The sequence below is a fragment of the Pipistrellus kuhlii genome, unplaced genomic scaffold (genome assembly GCF_014108245.1).
Source record: "Pipistrellus kuhlii isolate mPipKuh1 unplaced genomic scaffold, mPipKuh1.p scaffold_m20_p_6, whole genome shotgun sequence".
Taxonomy (NCBI): domain Eukaryota; kingdom Metazoa; phylum Chordata; class Mammalia; order Chiroptera; family Vespertilionidae; genus Pipistrellus; species Pipistrellus kuhlii.
Window position 1 is genome coordinate 35,008,625 of NW_023425562.1, and position 20,508 is coordinate 35,029,132.

Here is a 20,508-nt window from a genome sequence, read left to right on the forward strand (position 1 = left end):
GCCTATTAAAATCCTTTGCTCATTTTCAATTGGGGTATTTGTCTTATTATTGAGTTGTGAGAGTTCTTTATATATCATAGACACAAGTCCTTTACCAAAACTTCTCTTCATTCTTTGCATCCTATAATGTTTTAAAGTAATGACATTTTTTTTTTAATCTGTTCTTAATTGTATTTTTTTTCTCCTTATCTAAGATGTATTCTTTGAAAATATCCAATGGAGTATAGATCCAGGAGCAGACCTTTCTCAATATAAAATGGATATTACTGTAATAGATACAAAGGTAAGTTAGAAAGTAAAACCTAGGCTTGAGAGAAGATGCTTGTGTTGTATATCAAAGCTAAAATATTTTATAGACAATAAAATATGAATCTATATTTCTAAAAGGTAAAAGTAAATATAACTTAATGCTACTAAATGTACACTTAAAATTGTTAAATTAATGTTTTATATATATTTTACCAGAATGTTTTTTTAAGTAAATATAAGAACATAAATGGACAATTGTTAAAATTTTGAATTTTCAAATATTCAGGATGGCAGTCAATCAAGATTAGCAGGAGAGACAGTGGACACAGACTGTACGTTGGTCAGTGAAACTATGCTTTCAAAGATGAAGAAGCAAGAGCAGAGGGGAGAAAAAAGTCCAAGTAAGATATGACTTATTTTCTTATTTTAATAAAAATATGGAGGGAAATACCATTGCATTGATGAGCACAAGTGATCTCTTCACCAGGAACGAAATGGTTTTTTTCCCTGTTCTGATGTTAGTTTTCTCTTAGTAAAGCTCAGAAAACCTATTTGAAAAAATAATGATAGCAACTTCCCCTACCAGGTGAAGGAAATAGACATATAAGTTCAGGAAGCACAGAGAATCCCAAACAAGAGGAACACAAAGAGGCCCACAATAAGTCACATCATAATGAAAATGACAAAGAGAGAATCTTAAAAGCAGCAAGAGAAAAGCAGTTGGTTACCTGCAAAGGAGGAAGCACTCATATGACTCTCAGCTGGTTTTGCAACAGAAACTTTGCAGGCCAGAAGTTAGTGGCAAGAAATATTCAAAGTTATGAAAAGCATGGACCTACAACCAAGATTATTTTCCCTAGCAAAACTATCATTTAGAATTGAAGGTCAGATAAAGAGCTCCCCAGACAAGAAAAAGCTAAAGCAGTTCACTTATCGCCACCAAACCAGTACTGCATGAAATGTTAAAGGGTCTTCTTTAAGAAGAAAAAAAAGATCAAGAATAGGAACAATAAACTTGCAATAAATACATATCAACAATTGAATCCAAAAATCAAAATAAATGAACAAGCAGAATAGGAACAAACTCATAGATACAGAGAACATTTTGATGCTTGCCAGATAGGAAGAAGTTTTGGGGAGATGGGTGAAAAAGGTGAAGGAATTTAAAAGTACAAATTAGTCATGGCAATGGATACAGAAAATAGGTAAAGGCCTGGGATGGGAGATGAGTAGAGGGAAATAAATGGGGAACATCTGTAATACTCTCAACAATAAAATAAATTTAAAAATAAATAAATAAATAATAAGTAAAAGGTATAAAGGGGAACCTTGAAAGTCCTGTTTTAGAAATACAATTTTCCAGAGCAGTTTCATAAGGCAAAAACGGGGGATCCTACTGAAAAGTATTAGTATAGATTTGCAAATTAGCAGTAAATCTTCATCCAAAAGAGGTGGGAACAGAAGGATTTTGCTTGGCACCACCTTAGCAACATTTCTAACTAAATCAGCATATGACATGAGATCAACTAGACTAGGACTAGTTTCATTTGTCACCCATTTGAATGGAAGGTGTAGGACCTGCTACTTGGGGATTTGGTGCCAGAAAAGGCACTTACCAGCCCTCATCTGTTGGAAACTGAGGACGTTCAGACTGTATTTGCATTCTCAATCTGCTGAATATTCTGTGGTCTACCAGCTCAGCCAAATAATAAAACAGCTATTCTTATTCTCAGTTCTTCAGAGACACCTTTTTTCTTGCTGCCCTACATGCAGTAAATGAGAGAAAAATTTAATACTTTGCCTTAAATCTTTGTCCCTTAAAAATGAATAATGATTTATATTGATCAAATAGCCAGCTGCCTAAGTTGTGAGAGGATGGTACATATTAAAAACCTTGGCAGTGGTTACTGTTGTTGTTTTTTTATAGTGAATGACACAAATAATTTTCTTCTTAAAAAGATACTTTACTTTTAAGATTATTTTGTTCACAAAATCTATTTTACAGTAAAGCAACAAGCAGACTGTCAAATTACAGCGGGGAGGTTGGGGAGATCTGGGGGAGATAAAAGATCAACCAAAGGACTTGTATACATGCATATAAGTACAACCAATGGACACAAAACTCTGAGGAGGGAGGGTATGTACGGGAGGGGGGGGGGGCATTGGTATATATACAAAAATAATAATTTAAAAAATGAGAGAAAAAAAAGAAAAATCTATTTTATCCAGAAATTTGGCTCTCAAAATGAAAAGTAAACAAGTGTCTAATCATCTTATATAATAAAAGCCTAATATGCTAAGTATCCGGTTGTCCATTCAACCAATCAAAGCATAATATGCTAACGATATGCTAAGACTACTCAATTGTTTGCTATGATGTGCACTGACCACCAGGAGGCAGACAGTCGACCAGTTGTTATGATGTACACTGACCACTAGGGGCAACACTCTGGTAGGTTAGCTTGCTGCTGGGGTCCAACAAATCAGGACTGAGCGAGACTGGCCGAACACGCCCTGGAGCCCTCCAGCAGTCCCTTCCCAGTGGCCAACCTCCCGCATCCCTCCCCAACAAGGGGTCCCAGACTGTGAAAGGGTGCAGGCTGGGCTGAGGTGTCACACCCCACCCCTTAATCCCCGTGCATGAATGTCATGCATGGGCCCTCTAGTTAGTATATAATGAGCTGCAATCTATATAATAGGGAACAAACAAGCAAGTAAATATATGGTATGATAGATGATTAATTTGTTCACAATACCAGCCCTGATAATGTTATTTTTATAGGAAAAGAAAAACTAAAGTGTGACTACTTTGGCTTCAAATTTATCTAGTTGATTCAAAGAATGTAATGGTTCCCCAATATTGTATAGAAGTGAGATTAGAACTTCAGCTAATGACATTAATTTTGGCTAAATAGGTCTTGCATATACTAATGATGCATAATAAATTAATCTAATAACTTAAAAGATTAAAATAACAGATGCTGTCTTATCTTTCACAGTTTCTATGGCAAAGAAATTCAGGAAGGGCTTGGCTGAATGGTTCTATCTCACAGTCTGTCATGTAGTAGTAGGCAGATGGTGGCTAGAGATAGAAGAGCCAAATTGTAGATAAATGGGGGTGACTTGTCATCTCTCCTCATTCAGGTTTTAGAGTTTCTTCATATGATCTTTCCACAAGGGCTAGTCTGAGCTTTCTCATCACATGGAGATTAGGTTCCGAGAGTGAGAATCCCATAAGAGCAAGGTAGAAATAAAAGGTAATTTTTATGATCTGGCTTCAGAAATTGCATAATGTCACAAAGACCTGCCTAGGTCCAAAGCAAGAGAAACGTGGCCCTCACTGCTCAGTGGAAGGAGTGTCGAGATCACTTTGTAAGAACAGCACATGGAATAGGAGATATTGCTGAGGCCCTATTGGAGGGGGGAGAAAAAAAAATTTCTGCCCATTTTACCCATAAGATAAACCTTTTAAAACTTGGAAATGGTTAAAATTTAACACTCCAATAAAAACTCTAAATTGCTGCTAATGTTTCAACCCACAGAATGTTAATTTGCACCCCTTACTCTGTGTTAGGACTTACAGGTACAATGATAGAAAGATCAATAGGATATAGTCTCTGTACTCAAGTATTTCACAGCAACTTACTGTGATTTACTAACTGCATATACAGAATGCTTTGGGAATGTCTAGCACACTGTCTACACATAAAAGTCTATATTATCCAGAAATTTGACTCTCAAAATGAAAAATAAATATCTAATCATTTAGTATATAATGAGCTGCAATTTTACACCCAGAAAGTGTTCCAGGAACTGGAGACAATTAGTAAACAAAACAGAACAAAAGTACTAATTGGGCCGAAACCGGTTTGGCTCAATGGATGGAGCATCGGCTTGGGGACTGAAGGGACCTGGGTTCGATTCCGGTCAAGGACATGTACCTTGGTTGCGGGCATATCCCCAGTGGGGGGTGTGCAAGAGGCAGCTGATCGATGACTCTCTCTCATCGATGTTTCTAGCTCTCTATCTCTCTCCCTTCCTCTCTGTACAAAATCAATAAAATATATATTTTTTAAAAAGTATTAATTGGGAATAAAAATAAGTATATGGTATGATAGATGACCGTTAGTGCTGGAGAAAGATAAAATATGGTATGGGTGCAGCTAGAGCATCATGGGTTGAGAAAGATGGTAGTTATTTTATAGAGTAATCTCAGTAGGCTTCTGTTCTGTCATATTTGTTAGCCAACTGGATCTATTTCTTTTTTTTAGTAAATTTTGGTGAATTTAAAAATGTGGTTCTATGGTGGGAAATGCAGTTAGTACTCTGAAGATGAATTTAGCATTTTGCATGTCAAATATGAAATTGAATTAATTATATCAACACTACCAAGTGTTAATGGTAATGCAAGAAAATACATATTTTTTGCTGCCACGTTAGAAAAACAAGCAGGTAAACAAAATTCTATATTTTATTGTATATTTTTATTGATTCAGAGAGAAAGGGAGAGGGAGAGATAGAAACATCATGAGAGAGAATCATTGATTGGCTGCCTACTGAACACCCCCTACTGGAGATTGAGCCCACAACTCAGGCATGTACCCTGACCAGGAATTGAACTATGACCTCCTGGTTCATAGGTCAATGCTCAACCACTGAGCCACGTTGGGCTCTATAGAGATTTTAATGTCAGCTATTTATACCCATTTTATTTAAGCAGTATTTTTTTTTATTATTCATTATATTTTTTATTCCTCAGTTTCTTTAGTAGATCTCCTTTTGGTTTAGTATAAATTATACATGACCTGATAGGAAGAAAATGATTTTTAATGTTTGTAATGAAAATAACAAAAACTAGTATTCTCTTTACATGAGTAAAGGATATTTGGAGCCATAACATAGAGGTTTTATAAATGTACAGTAATTATCTAGACTTGGGAGTTTATTCTTGCCTCATGCACATTAAAATTATTTTGTGGCAATTAGTCTATATAAAAAAGCAATGGTCTATATAGAAAGCAGAAAGCTTGCTTGTTGCCTTCAGTCAGTGCTCTTTTACATAGGTAGAGAAAGAAAAATGAATGATAGCTTGGAAGATATGTTTGATCGGACAACACATGAAGAATATGAGTCCTGCTTGACAGATAGCTACCCCCAAGTAGCAGAAGAAGAGGAGGAATTGTCAGCTACAACAAAGAAAACAAACAGTAAGGCTATTTTCTTTCTTATTATGGCTTCTCAGTTACACTGAGTTCAGTCTAATTAGTAGAGTATGGATGAAGTATATTTATTAATGTTTCATGTTGCTTGTATAAATTTTTTTCATAGGTTTTGTGTTTTCTTTCCAGACTAATAGAAGAGTTACAAGAATAGTTCAAAGGGTTCCCCTGTTCCTTTCACTCAGCTTCTCCTTGTTACGAGCTTATGTAATCATAAAACTCCTCCGGATTTAGAAATTAATCTTGATTTGATACTACACATTTCTCTATAACATGTGCATGAAGTTTATAAAAGTTTTGAGAAAATTTTTAAGTAATTAATGATTGTAATAGAGTGGAAAGAGAAGGTTTTCTAGAAAATTCAGGCTTTTATCATGCTTGAATGCTTTACCTTTTCAGACAAAATACTTAATGTAATTTTATATATAAAATATAGTTTAAGAAGACATATGTATATGTCTTCTTAAACTATATTTTACTAGAAGCAGTAGTTTATAATGTAGGATAGCAACCAAAGGAAGAATACTGTAAGTGAATCTCTAAAGTATTGTAGTTGGTCTAATTGAAAATTAGTTATAATTCTAGCTAAATAGAATTTTCTTACTGTGAGCAAAACAGAATTTTTCATCTTAGGCAAAGTTTTTTATGCTATGATACAGTCTATCCTTGATTATTTTTTCTTTTGTGCTTCCATCAGGTTTTTAAAATGACAACTCTAAGCTCAGAGTGAATGAGACCCTAAGTGAAGATACAGAACAGCATGCCTTGCTTACTCAGTCTGTGGCAAAATCTTCATCAAGCAAATTTTGTGATAAAAATCTACAACTGTTAAATTTACATTTTTTTCCTCAAAAAGAGCCTTTTGCAAATTGGTTCCACTTTAATATATATATATATATATATATATATATATATATATATATATTCTTTTTTACAAAATATAATTGATTTGTCTCTCTTTTAAGTTACATTTCACCTTAAGCATCCCAAAATTTCTTCTCACTTAACTTTTGTGACAGTGATACAACATTCTTTTGAACTCTGACAACCTTTTTTTTTTCTAGATTATCCGCAATACACTGGTTTTTTTCTCCTCTCATTCATTTTCTCTCATGCTTTTATTAACCACATCTGAAATTATGATTCCCAAATCTGCATGTCTAGTCTGACTTCTCTGATGAATCCCATCCTGCATTTTTATTGCTACTTTTGTATCTCCTCAACAGTTTAAATTTAACATATCTAAGCCAAGTTCCATTTCTTACCAAGTGACCTTTCAGACGTTTTTATTTTTCCCAGTCACTCAGGCATATAAAGGACTTGTTGCTCATTTATTTTTTTGACTCTCATATCAAAAAATTCTAAGTCGTCACTCACAGGAAAGATCAAGTTTGGGGTAGGGAACCAAAAGTTCAGTTCTGAACATGTTAAACTAGACACCTGCTGTGTCTATAATGGAAGAACTGCTGTGTTGGATACACACTTATGGGACAGGACTTGTTTCAGTGGGGCTTTGGTACTCACTGAGTCTGCCTCTTGAATGTGTCATTATGGATGCAAGTAGCTGAAATCTGGTGTCATCTCACACTGACCACTAGATAAACTAGCTTCTGGGTCTCTGATGGGGTGCTGGTCAGCTATTGTGGCCACCCAGCAAGGAGCTACAGTGAGAACTGCAGCATTCTGTTTGCTTGGGGTATGGAGGTTTTGGAGCTGTCTGACCAGAGCTGCAGTTTGTTAGGTTAAGCTACGATAGGGCTGGCCATTTATATGCAAAAGCCACTGCATGGAGCTTGAGTGGGTTTGTAGATTGTGCAGGGTGGAATCTCAGGGAGTCACTAGGCTAGGGCGTGGCAAACAGCGATGACTGCCAATCAGCCATCTCTGCATCTCCGCATTTCCAAGCCTGCGTCCTGCACCCCAGCATAAACAATGATTGCTGTGCGCACCTCTGCAAGAAAGTCGCCCTCACTTTCCTACCTGATGGCAGACAGTCCAGCTTCTCCACATAGGAGTTTGGGTCCCCAGAGCCTCCCCAGAAACTGGAGTTCAGAGTAATTGAGAGCTTGTCCCCCTTCAGGTTGAAAAAAGCAGTGCATCCAGTCACCCACCACCAGCCGGATCCACGCACCTCTTTACCTCAGCTTTTCAACGCTTGTGCATGACTCAATGATCTTTTCTCTTCCCTTCTTGTTGTAGAACTCCCACTCAGCCATGGTTCTGGGTGACAGGCATTTTGTCGTTTAGTTTAGTTCTGAAATTGTTATGCTAGGCAACAGTTTGGGTGTTTCCCTATGCCACCATCTTGGTTTCCCCACCCTGTAGTGTCTTTTTTCTTTTCTTCTTTTTTTTTAGTGTCTCTTTGTAGAGACTTTTATTAATACTTTCATAGATACTTTATCTGTTTAGTAGTAAATTTTAAAATATTTTTTATTGATTTTTGAGAAGGGAGAGGAAACATCAGTGATGATAGAGAATCTTCAACCAACTGATCCCACAACCCAGGCATGTGCCCTGACAGGGAATCAAACCATGACCACCTGATTCATAGGTCTTTGCCCAACCACTGAGCCACTGCAACTGGGCTAGTAGTACTTATAAGGTGACATAATTTGCACTCTGCTTATCATGCAGATGAAAAAGGGAAAAATTCGTTAAGAAAATGAAAGTCTTAATACGTGTTTTTTTTTCCTCCCCCAAAAAAAGCTAATTGTTTTAGTAATTCTGTATTCAGTTTGTGGTATGCTTCTTTTGTTTATAGCTCGTGGTGACAAACAAGATAAAGTCACACAGAAAGCATTTGTGGAGCCATATTTTAAAGATGATGAAAGGTAAGCTGGTCTTAATAAATGCTACCAATGTGATTGAAAGTGTTAACAGGGCTTTCTTTGTCAGAACCTCTCTGAAACTGTAAAGTTGCTACTTTGTTTAAAAAACAATGTGTTTCATTTAATTTATGGCCCTAACAAAACTGCAAATCAAGCTTTAAAAAAAAAGGACAAATTTTACAAATAAGGAACAATTTACCACCTAGTAGTGATAGTTATTTTCTCTATTTTATTATAATATATTTTATTAAGTTTATTTGAACTTTGGAATTTTTTAATTGTATAGCTGTAACTTTTACACAGTGTAAGACTTTAGGTGGTAAACCTTAGGTTGTGCTTCAGAATTATTTTATAAGGTTTTTTCTTCCCAAGGTACTCCCATACCTTTTTAATCCATACCTCAGTGCTTTGACCTAACTTCCTAGGTCTCCAGTGGTTCACAATAGGATTTGATCCATTTAATAACAAACATAAATGACTAGAGGCCCAGTGCACGAAATTTGTGCGCAGGGGTGGGGGGTGAGGTTGTCCCAGCCTGCACCCTCTCCAATCTGGGACCCCTTGAGGGATGTCCGTGGGATCGGGACTAAACGGGCAGTCGGACATCCCTCTCACAATCCAGGACTGCTGGCTCCCAACTGCTCACCTGCCTGCCTTTCCGATTGCCCCTAACCGCTTCTGCCTGCCAGCCTAATCACCCCTACCCACTCCCATGCCAGCCTGATGGATGTCTAACTGCTCCCTTGCCAGCCCATTTGCCCCCAACTTCCCTCCTCTGCCGGCCTGGTCACCCCTCCCCTGCTGGCCATCTTGTGATGGCCATCTTGTGTTCACAAAGGGGCAGGATCTTTGACCACATGGGGGCAGCCATATTGTGTGTTGGAGTGATGGTCAATCTGCATATTACTCATTTATTAGATAGGATAGTGGCCTGGTGCATAGGTGGGGGCCAGCTGGTTTGCCCTGAAGGGTATTCCGGATCAAGGTGGGGGTGCCCTTGGGGGGTGGGGTGGCCTGAGCAAAGGGCCTATGGTGGTTTGCAGGCCGGCCATGCCCCCCAGCAACCCAAGTATCTGGGATATATTTATTTTCTACAATTGAAATTTTGTAGTCTGGAGCAGAGCCAAGCCTCCTGCTTGCACTGTGGCAGCAGCCATTTGTTTGGATTTGTTTACCTTCTATAATTAAAACTTTGTAGCCTTGAGTGGAGGCTTAGGCTAGCAAGGGTAGCCGGAAAGCTTGGCTTCCTCCGTTGCCAGGAAACGCCCCTCCCTCCCTGTCTGTAGATGAATCTGTTCTTTAGCAGGGAGTAGGCTAGCCCTGAAATATAGGTTCTTAGTACTAAAAAACCAAGTTAACAGAGGCAGTATTCTCTCTCTTGGTTATGGTATTCCTTAGTTTAATAATACAGTATTCCTGTTTATTTAATTCTCACCTGAGGATGCTTTTTATTGATGAGAGAAAGAGAGAGAAGAGGGGAGGGGAGGGGAGAAGAGAGGAGAGGGGAGGGGAGGGGAGGGGAGGGGAGAGAAGCATTGAGGAGAGGAGAAGAGGGAGAGGGAGGGGGGGAGGGGGAGGAGGGAGGAGAGAGGAACATTGATTGGTTACCTCCCATATGCACCCTAACCAGGAATGGGAACCCAAAACTTAGGTAAATATTCTGGCCAGAAATTGAACCCATCACCTTTTGGTGTACAGGACGACACTCCAACCAACTGACCTACCCCCGACCAGGGAAGTCTTTCTTTTTACTTAGGCTATTTTATATTTCATCTCCTAATCTATTATTTTCAACCAGTCAGGGGCAAAAAATGGGAATAGTTATCTTTTTCAGAGAAAAATAGCCACAAAAATACCTCACAAATAGTAGGCACTTTTTACTGAATAATGAGTGAAGAAGTATTTGGGTTTTTGACATACTGAATAAACATTTCAAATAAAATGAATAAATATTTATTTTGGGATTATTTCTTCCCCTGGGCTCTCACCTCTGTTCATTTGAAACCTAAAACAAAGATCTTTGTAATAACAAATGGATGTTTAAACTTATTTTTCCCCCCAGAGAGACTACCTTACAAAATTTTCCTCATATTGAAGTGGTTCGGAAAAAAGAAGAGAGAAGAAAATTGCATGGACACACATGTAAGGAATGTGAAATTGTAAGTACTACTATAAACTGTTCAATTGTTGTTTTTTTAACAGTATGGCTTTAAAAATCATGAATGAATGATTTTTAAATCATAGATACAAATAACATTTGTATCTACAATAGAAACCTAGTTTAAGCCAAGAATAACAGAGTACATAGGATATTGGTTGGAACCTAAGAGAAATAGATTTTAAAATGTATTTTTATTTGTTCTAGGGAGTGAGAAAAATATCAATGAGAATTATTGATCAGCTGCCTCCTGTACATCCCACACTGAGGGGGGGGGGGGGGGGGATCAAGCCCTCAACCCAGGCATGTGCCCTGGTGGGGAATTGAACCATGACCTCCTGGTTCATAGGTCGATGCTCAACCACTGAGCCATGCCAACTAGGCTGGGTGTTTTTAATAAATTATTTTTAGAACAGTTGTAGGTCCATAGCAAAACTGAGTCATACATACAGAGTTCCCATTTACTCCTGTCCCCACTACCCTTTTCTTTCTTCTCTCTTCAGGGTGTACTTTCAACACAGCAATGAATAGACTTTTTTCCCTAATGTTTTTGGAATAAAAGTTAAATCATGTCACTTCTCTACTGAAAACCCTTAAATGTCTTATCTCATAATAAACAGAATCTAAAGCTCTACAGCACACTTTAGCACCCCACTTTTCTCTGATTTCATCTTCTACCACTCTCCCACTTACTGAGTTACAGACACATTAGCCTGTGTTGTTTGTGAATGTTGTAATTTGGTGCTAGTGTTTCTCTAACATTGATTGATAACTGTGATTCTTTAAGGGCCTCCCATCCCCATTCCCAGACTAAGGTAACAAGAGCTTAATTCATGCCGAGACCGGTTTGGCTCAATGGATAGAGCGTCGGCTTGGGGACTGAAGGGTCCCGGGTTTGATTCCGGTCAAGGGCATGTACTTTGGTTGCCGGCATATCCCCAGTAGGAGGTGTGCAAGAGGCAGCCGATCGATGACTCTTTCCCATCGATGTTTCTAACTCTCTCTCTCCCTTCCTCTCTGTACAAAATCAATAAAATATATATTAAATTAAATTTTTTAAAAAAGAGCTTAATTCATTGGCAATGAGAATGATGAAAAAGATACTAAAAAAAAAAAAAAACTTGTTTCAGAGATACTCTAAAAAATTTAAACTACAGAAAAAAAAATGTTTGAAAAACCTTTACTTCAAACTTAAATTTTAGTTTCTCAGCTATAAAATGGAATTAGCTGGATTATATATGATCCTATATCTCTGTTCTGTTAAACTTTACACTACTTTGTTTTCTTTAGATCTAGAGCTTAAAGACATACTGTGTACATATAAATTTTATTCTTGTTTGTGTGAAATTCATGTTATGATTGCAATTGCAAAAAAAATCATATGCCTTTGGTCCTAATTAAAAAGTACAGTTTGAGCCGAAACCGGTTTGGCTCAGTGGTAGAGCGTCGGTCTGCAGACTGAAAGGTCCCAGGTTCGATTCCGATCAAGGGCATGTACATTGGTTGCGGGCACATCTCTGGTGGGGGGGGTGCAGGAGGCAGCTGGTCGATGTTTCTCTCTCATCGACGTTTCTGGCTCTCTATCCCTCTCTCCTCCTCTCTGTAAAAGATCAATAAAACATATTAAAAAAAAAAAAAAAAGGACAGTTGAGGGGGGAATCATAAAGCCTTCAGCATTCAAAGTTAAACCTTTATTTTTAAAACTGTAGAGATAGGAAAATTACTTCAAAACCCAAACAACAATTGAGGAAGTGCTATTCAAAAATGCAGGCCTCTCATTTCTGTTACCGGTCTGGCAAAGGGAAAAGAGTTTGCATCAATAAGTAAATCTGTGTCAAACAACACATTGTAAAGTTCAACTGGTATTTCTTCCCATTGTAGACTTTACTGATGAAGGAGGCAATATGTTGATGTACACTGTGATACAAGCTTTTTTTCTCATTTGTGAAGCAAATTTTCACATACCAGCAGTAATTACTGTTAGTAATTAATACTACAATCATCCGGTAGTATAGTTTTCTTAGCATGCCTAATACTTTAGTAAAAAAATTTCTTAGCTTCAAGTTTATAATCAGTAATCAAATCACCCCATTTACTATTCCTAAGTGGAAAACTTACCAGTTTTTATTTTTAGTATTATGCAGACATTCCAGCAGAAGAAAGAGAAAAGAAATTGGCTTCCTGTTCAAGACATCGATTTCGCTACATTCCACCCAACACACCAGAGAATTTCTGGGAAGTTGGTTTTCCTTCCACTCAGACTTGTATGGAAAGAGGTGAGAGTATAGGTTATAACATTTTCAAATTAATTTTTTAATACATATATAGCCAAGTATAACCTTTTCTCAATGGTTCTCTTTACCTTCGGTAACAGTTTTGTGACTTAAAAACAAATTCCTAAAGATAAAAGGCTTACCTTCGACTCTTAAGTAATTTCATTGGAATCAGAAATTGTTTATACTTTAGTGCAGCAGTCGCCAACCAGTGGTCCGACCACTGGTGGTCCGTGAGGTCCGAAAAGTTGGCAACCACTGCTTAGTGTGATAGTTTATGCATTATCCTGGTCTGTAATTCAGACTTCAGAAAGCAATTCCTGCTATCATCAAAACAACTTTTACTAAAATAAATAATCTTATAAAAGTTGCGCTGTTTATCATTTTAAAGCCATTACTCTGAATTTTAGACTTTAAAATCTCACTTATCCAGAATAATGTTATTTTTAAACTACGTATGAGTAAAGATGACCTTTGTTTGCTTGGGAAATTGTTGACATGCAACTAGCTTACTCAAAAATGGCATTTAATTAATACAATTTGAGGATATATGCAATTTTAATGCTCTAGACCACATGTGTCAAACACAAGGCCCGCGGGCCAAATCCGTCCCTCCAGGCCTTGCAATGTGGCCCGCACCGCGCTGTCATCACTGCACTCCGCTGCGTTTCCATCACAATGACAGTTTATGACTGTTCAGTAAACCATTCGGCCTGCGATTTAGGCTGGATTTTAGATTTTGGCCCCTTCTCTGATTGAGTTCGACACCCCTACTCTAAACATTTAATGGTAACATAGTTCTTACAAAAGATGCAGTCTTTGACAGTCATTACCATTATTTCCACTTTCCCCCTTAACAAGCCACATTAAGCCCTCTGTGACATGACCTCTCTGCTGGTCATCATTTAGAATCTCAACATTCTGGATGAGAGCCTCTTTGTGTGAAAGAAACATGCTGCTAATATAATCTTCTAAATTTGTAATTTGTTTTTAAGGTTATATTAAGGAAGATCTTGATCCTTTTCCTCGTCCAAAAAGACGGCAGCCCTATAATGCAATCTTTTCTTCGAAAGGCAAAGAGCAGAAGACATAGATATTGAAGCAAAAACATGATAGAGAACAATTTTTTCTTTCTAGTTATTTATAGCTAATGTTGGTATTAAAGTGATTTTTTTTAAATCTTCTGTAAACTGATTTATAAATCATTTTTCTATTAAAAATGTTTTTAAATGGCATTTACCCACCACACAACTACTTAAAATGTGGGGAAGTTTATATTGTTGTTGTTTTTTGCTTTTGCACCTCTAAACAATAAGGTGCTTTAATTTTGCACTCTAAGTTAAGAGTTGTTTATTTACTTTGTTTGGCATTACCCAATTACAGTTTTGAAAATATAATTGTCTGTGATTTGTTTTTCAGATCTTTTTATTCCATCTTTCCGTGGTATTTACATTCAGCAGTGACTTCATGTTTATCATTACAAATCTTCATCCTCTTAATCATTGCTCTTCTCTTGCTTATCCCAATATCTAAATTTGAGTTTAAACATCTAAATTTTAATAGTCCTTTTAGTTTTCCAGCTTTTTTTGTTGAATTGAAATGAGGTGCTACTGTTGAACATATTCCTCTTAAGGTGTCCAAAAGATACCAACTTGTTTTTCTTTTTGCATTAACTATAAGTTAACATCGCCCTCTGATCTGATGCTAATATTCCAGTTTCTCACATGTAATTTGTGTTGTTGTTGTTTTTCATTATACTTTTTTTTTGGTGCATTTTTCAAGATGAATTTGTTGAGTTTCTCTACCCATATGTTCAAGTTTAGTTGTGTTGTTTCTCTAGATTGACTGTTATAAACTCCCAACTTAGCAAAAAAATAGATTTCTCTATTTAGCAACTTTCTACCCCTCTTGGACCTAGTATAACAGCATATCTGTGTCACCTTTTCTAGTGGCATTTTGTTTATCAGTGAGTTTTAGTGTGTGTGTATTCCTTTAATCCATATCTTGATAATATTATATTGAATATAAGCAGGATTACATAGACACTGAATAGAATGTCTCACTAAAACCTAAGTATAATCTTTACTTCTCAGGTCATTGCTTAGTCTTGCCTTCCTCACTGATCAAGGTTCTCATGTGAGTAAATTACATCAGTTTGGGTGATTCTGAATTTTTTACAATCCTATCATAACTTCTACTCAGCACTTTTCTTCCCATTCCAAATTGTTTCTCTATCCTGTTTGATTTTTGTTCTCTGCTGACAGTTACCTAATCTCCCCCAAAATGATAGAAATCATTCATGACTATGCCAAGAACTGTTTATGCTACTCATATAGATTTTTCTTTTAATTCTCAAATAACCTTATGAATTTATGTATGAGCTTAACATTACGCTGCCAAAAATGGATCTAAGAAGCAGATTAAACAACAAATAACTGGTTTTCTTTTTTGCATCCACGGTTGTTAAATGCAGCTCCAGAATGCCCTTGTGGACAGGGTAGAGTTTATTTGTAATTCAGTTACAAAAAAAGGAATAGTGTTACATAAACCAAACACTAATACGTTTATTTAAAAACCATTTATCAAGCACTTTACCAGGCACAATACTAAAGACAGAATCAGGCAAAAATGGACAAATTTTCTTTCAAAGGAACAAGCTTTTAAAGAAGACACACTTAATTTTATTGTTATCCCTGACATCTAAGCATAACAAACATGAATTTTATATTAAAAAATGCCACTTTGGAAATAAGCATTTCAGATATATCTCAAAGTTCAGCATCCAGCTATGTTCAAGAATTCTAGCAGTTTAGGAGACATCTCAAATTCTTTATTGAGCTGCTGCTGTTAGAATGGCTCCTTAGAAATCTGAAGTGTCCTTCCACTTGAGTCCTGTAACATAGACACTTAGGCAAGCAGTTGTGTGCTATCACCAGTGGAAACTAGGGACTGAATGAGACTACCAACAGAAAATTTCTAGGATAAATAGATAAGAGTTGGGAACCTTTGGTACAGTCATGAAAGCTTATTGGGCAAAAAGCAAGCTTTCAACAAAACTCTGCAGGAATAAAATAAGTGGCAGAGGTCCTGAGGGAAAAACAACAAACTGCATATAGACCATATGCTAGGCATTTAGGAGCTGCAGAGATGTGAGATCCTGTTATTGCCCGGTGGGAGACCAGATATAAATTGATTGGTTGATGCCTAAGAAGTCAAAGAATTTTAGATTGAGTACCAAAAAAATATTAAGGATAATTAGAACCTGAACTAAATGTTTAGGACGATTTAACCAAAGAAGAGACAGTGCAGTCTAAATTGGGAAACTAAGCTGAATATTGAAATGTTAAAATACCAAGTCAAAAAGAGCCTCAGAGATTATTGGTTGACTTGCAAGGTCCCTATAAACTGGAACCTCAGTAGGGTGCTTTTTTCCCTCCTAAGTCCTAGGAAGCACGTACAGGTTTGTTAGTATGAGGCAGTAAACTTTGTCTTAAAGGTAAGACTAACAAATTTAGACTTGAGTCTTTAGGCCTTAAAACTATTAGTAGCAGATTTCTTTACTCAAACCCTACACAGAACCCAATAAACAGTTTTTTCAAGGCATACGTTTATTTCAATGATTAAGGTTTATCACCTTATTAATCCAATCGGTAGGACTGGATAAATACAAAATTGTGAAACGACTATGGATGGCAGGTTACATCAGCCTCAGCATCCATGATATCCCAGACAAAAGTTTGCTGCACCCCAGACTAATTAAATCATTTGTGGGCAAGTTCCGGGCATCAATACTTTTTTAAAAGCTTCTTAAGTGATTCAAATGTACACTGGAATTTGAGAACCACTGCCCTAAATCATTGTTTCAGGATGGTTCAATGGTATTCAAACGAATGTTCATCAAAACCACGTGGGAGGTTTGTTAAACCACACACTGCTAGGCTTTACAGTACATTTAAAAGGCAGAAAGCATTACTAGAAATAAAAACCAGCAATCCTATCAATAAGTTCTATAATATTTACCAGGGACTTCAGAGTTCACATAGCCTGGCCAGTGTGGCTTAGTGGTTGAGCACTGACCCATGCACCGAGAGATTGCCAGTTCAATTTCTGGATTGTGGGCTCAATCTCCAGGGGCGTACAGGAGGCAGCCAATCAATGTTTCTCCTCTCCCTCTCTAAAATCAATAAAAATGTAAAACATGTACATGTACCTAACATAAATTCAAATTATATAAAACAAAGCTAAAAGGACAAATAGACAAATTTATATTCATGAGGGTTTTAACACATTACCCTCATTCAGGTATAGAGGACATCTCTTTCATAACCAATAGATCTCCACCAAAAAACCACTGATGATATAAAAAGCTTAAATAACATGAACAGCAAACAGCATTCAGCATGCACGGATAAAGCAACTTGTCCATCTGGCCTGCCCTAAAGTGTTATTCCCAAGATGTACAGGAGATGGCAATAGAGAAACACAATTGGCACATTTTTTTAAAGTGACCACATTGTACTGGGAAGTAAGTTTCAACAAACTTCAAAGTATATTGCTATTATGAACAATTATGTGCCAACGAGCTAGAATGAACAAATTTATAAAAAGAAAAATATATATATACAATCTTCCAAAACTGAATCAGGAAGAATCAGAAAATCTGAATAGGCCAATAAGAACTGATGAAATAGCCGAAACCGGTTTGGCTCAGTGGATAGAGCGTCGACCTGCAGACTGAAAGGTCCCAGGTTTGATTCCGGTACCTTGGTTGCAGGCACATCCCCAGTAAAGGGTGTGCAAGAGGCAGCTGATCAATGATTCTCATTGTTTCTCTCTATCCCTCTCTTTTCCTCTCTGTAAAAAATCAATATATATTTAAAAAAAAAAAAAACTGATGAAATAGAAGCAGTAATCAAAAACTCCCAGCAAGCAAAAGCCCTGATCCTCAGGACTTCACAGGGGAGTTTTAACAAACCTTCAAAGAACAATACCTATCCTCAAACTATTCCCAAAAAATCCAAGAGGAAGGAACACTTCCAAGCTCTTTTTATAATGTCATTATTCTAATTCCAAAACCAGATAAAAATACTATTATACAAAGAGAGAATTACAAGCTAATATCCCTGATGAACACAGATGCTAAAATCCTTAACAAAATATTAGCAAATCAGAACCAGCAATATATTTAAAAGATCACTCATCATGACCAAGTAGGATTTATTTTAGGGATACAAGGCTGGTACAATATTCACACATCAATAAATGTGATACATCATAAGTTGAGACAAAAATCACATGACCATAAATGCAGGAAAAGCTTTCAACAAAACCAACACCCAATTATGATAAAAACTCAGCAAAGTGGGAACAGAACGATTATATCTCAACATAGTAAAGGTCATATATGACAAATCTACAACCAACATTATATTCCATGGGCAAAGCCATTGCCCCTAAGAAAAGGAACAAGACAGGGATGTCCTCTTTCATCACTTTTTTTTCACCACTCTTATTCAACACAGTACTAGAAGTACCAAGTGAGCACTTGTATAATTCCCCCTTTTTATACCTTAGAACAGTGTTTCCCAACCTTCTCTCATGATGAGAATCACCTGGTGGTGTTGTTAAAACACAGATTCCTGAATCCCAACTAAGAAGTGCTAAACTAGAATTTTTGGGAACATATAGGTAAAATTGTATACTTAACTAGTGCTCTAAGACAGATTTTATATACAGAGCACTAAGTTAGGTATGCAATTTTACCTATATGTTCTCAAAAATTCTAGTTTAGCACTTCTTAGTTGGGATTCAGGAATCTGTGTTTTAACAACTCCACCAGGTGATTCTCATCATGAGAGAAGGTTGGGAAACACTGCCTTAGAACACTCACTGCTGAAAGGCCTAGGCTCAGCCTTGGCTCTGCCTCCAGGGAGACTGCAAGGTTGGACCTCAGAATGTTCAGGTAAACTGACTCTGGAAGAGGTGTACTCCGGAATTCTGGTATTCTACCTGAAGGATGTGCTCATGGAAAATGACCCCACGGATATGCTCATCTAATGTGCACCCACCTCTCAATTCAGGAAAAAATCCTGCTAGTAAGTCCATTAAATATGACCAGATGCTTGCCTCTTGTCCCAACACCATAAACTTTTAAGGCAAGCATGTTTTGCAAATTTGGGTCAATTACTAAATCTTTAATTCTATTCCATTAAATCACCCATGTGCCCCTGGCGCAATCCACTCAAAGTCCCTGCCAGGGCTGTTGGCCTGGGAGGCACCCACGTCCCTCCCCCCCAGCAATCAGCTCCCAGCCACAGCCAGGGGTGTAGGCCTGGGAGACAGCTGTATCCCCCAGAGCGATCCCCGCCCAGCGGCAGCCTGGGGTGTAAGCCTCCAAAGGGCCTGTGACCCCATGGAGTGATCCCCACAAACACACCTATAGCCTTGGAACTTCCCTTGCCTCCCAAGGAGTGATTGGACATGGGGGGTGAGGGGGTAATCTGGGCGATGCTGCCCAGCAAACTTTCCCATTGGATAGAAACTTCTGACCAGGTTAGGGAGGTAAATGGATTTTGTTTAAAATCTTTAGAAGCCCACTCTGTACCCAGGCCCATGTCATCCAGCTGCACTCACCACATCTCCACGTGGGGACTCAGGTGCTATGCCTCAGGCAGAGGGGGGGTGGAGGTTCAAGGGCCCAGGTGCTGCCCAGGGCCCAGAAGTTAGCTGGGACCTGCCCTTTCACACCAAACATTCACACTTCTATCACCGGCCAGGCCTAGGGACTATACCCATGCAGAAATTTCATGCACCTAGCCTCTAGTTGTACCTAATAATAGACAAGCATGTGAATTGACTGTACCTCCACTATGGCTACAGCCAATCAGAGTGAGTATGCAAATTAGAAGGCCAAAGATGGCAGCCTCCCAGCTGCTCCAAGCGTTGAATGGCCAGGCAGGTCAGGATGCCTGCTATGAGAGGGAGGGCAGGGGGCAAAGGGATATATAGGAGTGGAGTGTCACAGCGAAGACAAGACTGGAGTCTGCAGCAAAGATGGCAGACTCTGGCATGAGTCTGCAGCGAAGACGAAGATGGCAGACTCCAGCCAGAGTGAAGGCCTGGGTCCCGGGTGCTGGAGGAAAGCCGGTGTTGGAAGTCAAGGGAAGGAAGGCCTATTGCATGAATCTATTCATGCAATGGGCCTCTAGTCGAAAAATAAAAATCATAGTGACAGAAATGAGCTGAGACAGGGCTGGCCTCACTTGGCCCTTAGCCACTTATCCCGGCCACTACTCCATACCTCATATCCTGCCTGCCTTTCACGTTAGGTCCTCCCCACTGCTCACCTCACTCCTCAGGACCCAGCCACGCTATTCCCAGATCACTACTTGCCTCATGTCTGCCAGCTGCCTGCCTCATACCTAAAACATCCTTCGTGGCTCAAGTGGGCCAACTTTCCCTCCTTATGCCCACTCTGCTCCCTTCAAGTTAAACCCGCCTCTCACATCAATTCCCACTCTGCCACACACATCATTGCAGGCTTTCTGCTTCAGGTGCACAGCAAGGCCAATCCACTAACTTCCAGCCCTAACTCTAGCCTCAAGTCCAACCCTGCCACTCTACTCCAACAAGTCCAACCCTGCCACTCTACTCCAACAAGTCCAACCCTGACACTCTACTCCAACAAGTCCAACCCTGCCACTCTACTCCAACAAGTCCAACCCTGCCACTCTACTCCAACAAGTCCAACCCTGACACTCTACTCCAACAAGTCCAACCCT

The 20,508-nt window shown here is 38.3% G+C and overlaps 1 protein-coding gene across 5 annotated transcripts in view; it reads left to right on the top strand.

The window, feature by feature from the left end:
* The window catches only part of RBBP8 (RB binding protein 8, endonuclease), a 78,466-nt gene extending 64,342 nt beyond the window's left edge, over positions 1–14,124 (top strand). For 4 of the 5 annotated variants that reach the window (XM_045574139.1, XM_036418143.2, XM_045574138.1 and 1 more), the window contains 7 exons: positions 195–283; positions 536–650; positions 5,313–5,456; positions 8,230–8,299; positions 10,359–10,455; positions 12,589–12,730; positions 13,723–14,124. In XM_045574139.1, coding sequence (XP_045430095.1) covers positions 195–283; positions 536–650; positions 5,313–5,456; positions 8,230–8,299; positions 10,359–10,455; positions 12,589–12,730; positions 13,723–13,820 — 755 coding nt within the window. In that variant the 3' untranslated portion in view covers positions 13,821–14,124. The remainder of the gene's footprint in view (positions 1–194; positions 284–535; positions 651–5,312; positions 5,457–8,229; positions 8,300–10,358; positions 10,456–12,588; positions 12,731–13,722) is intronic. The other variant, XM_036418144.2, reaches the window with a different exon arrangement.
* The last annotated feature ends 6,384 nt before the right edge of the window (positions 14,125–20,508 follow it).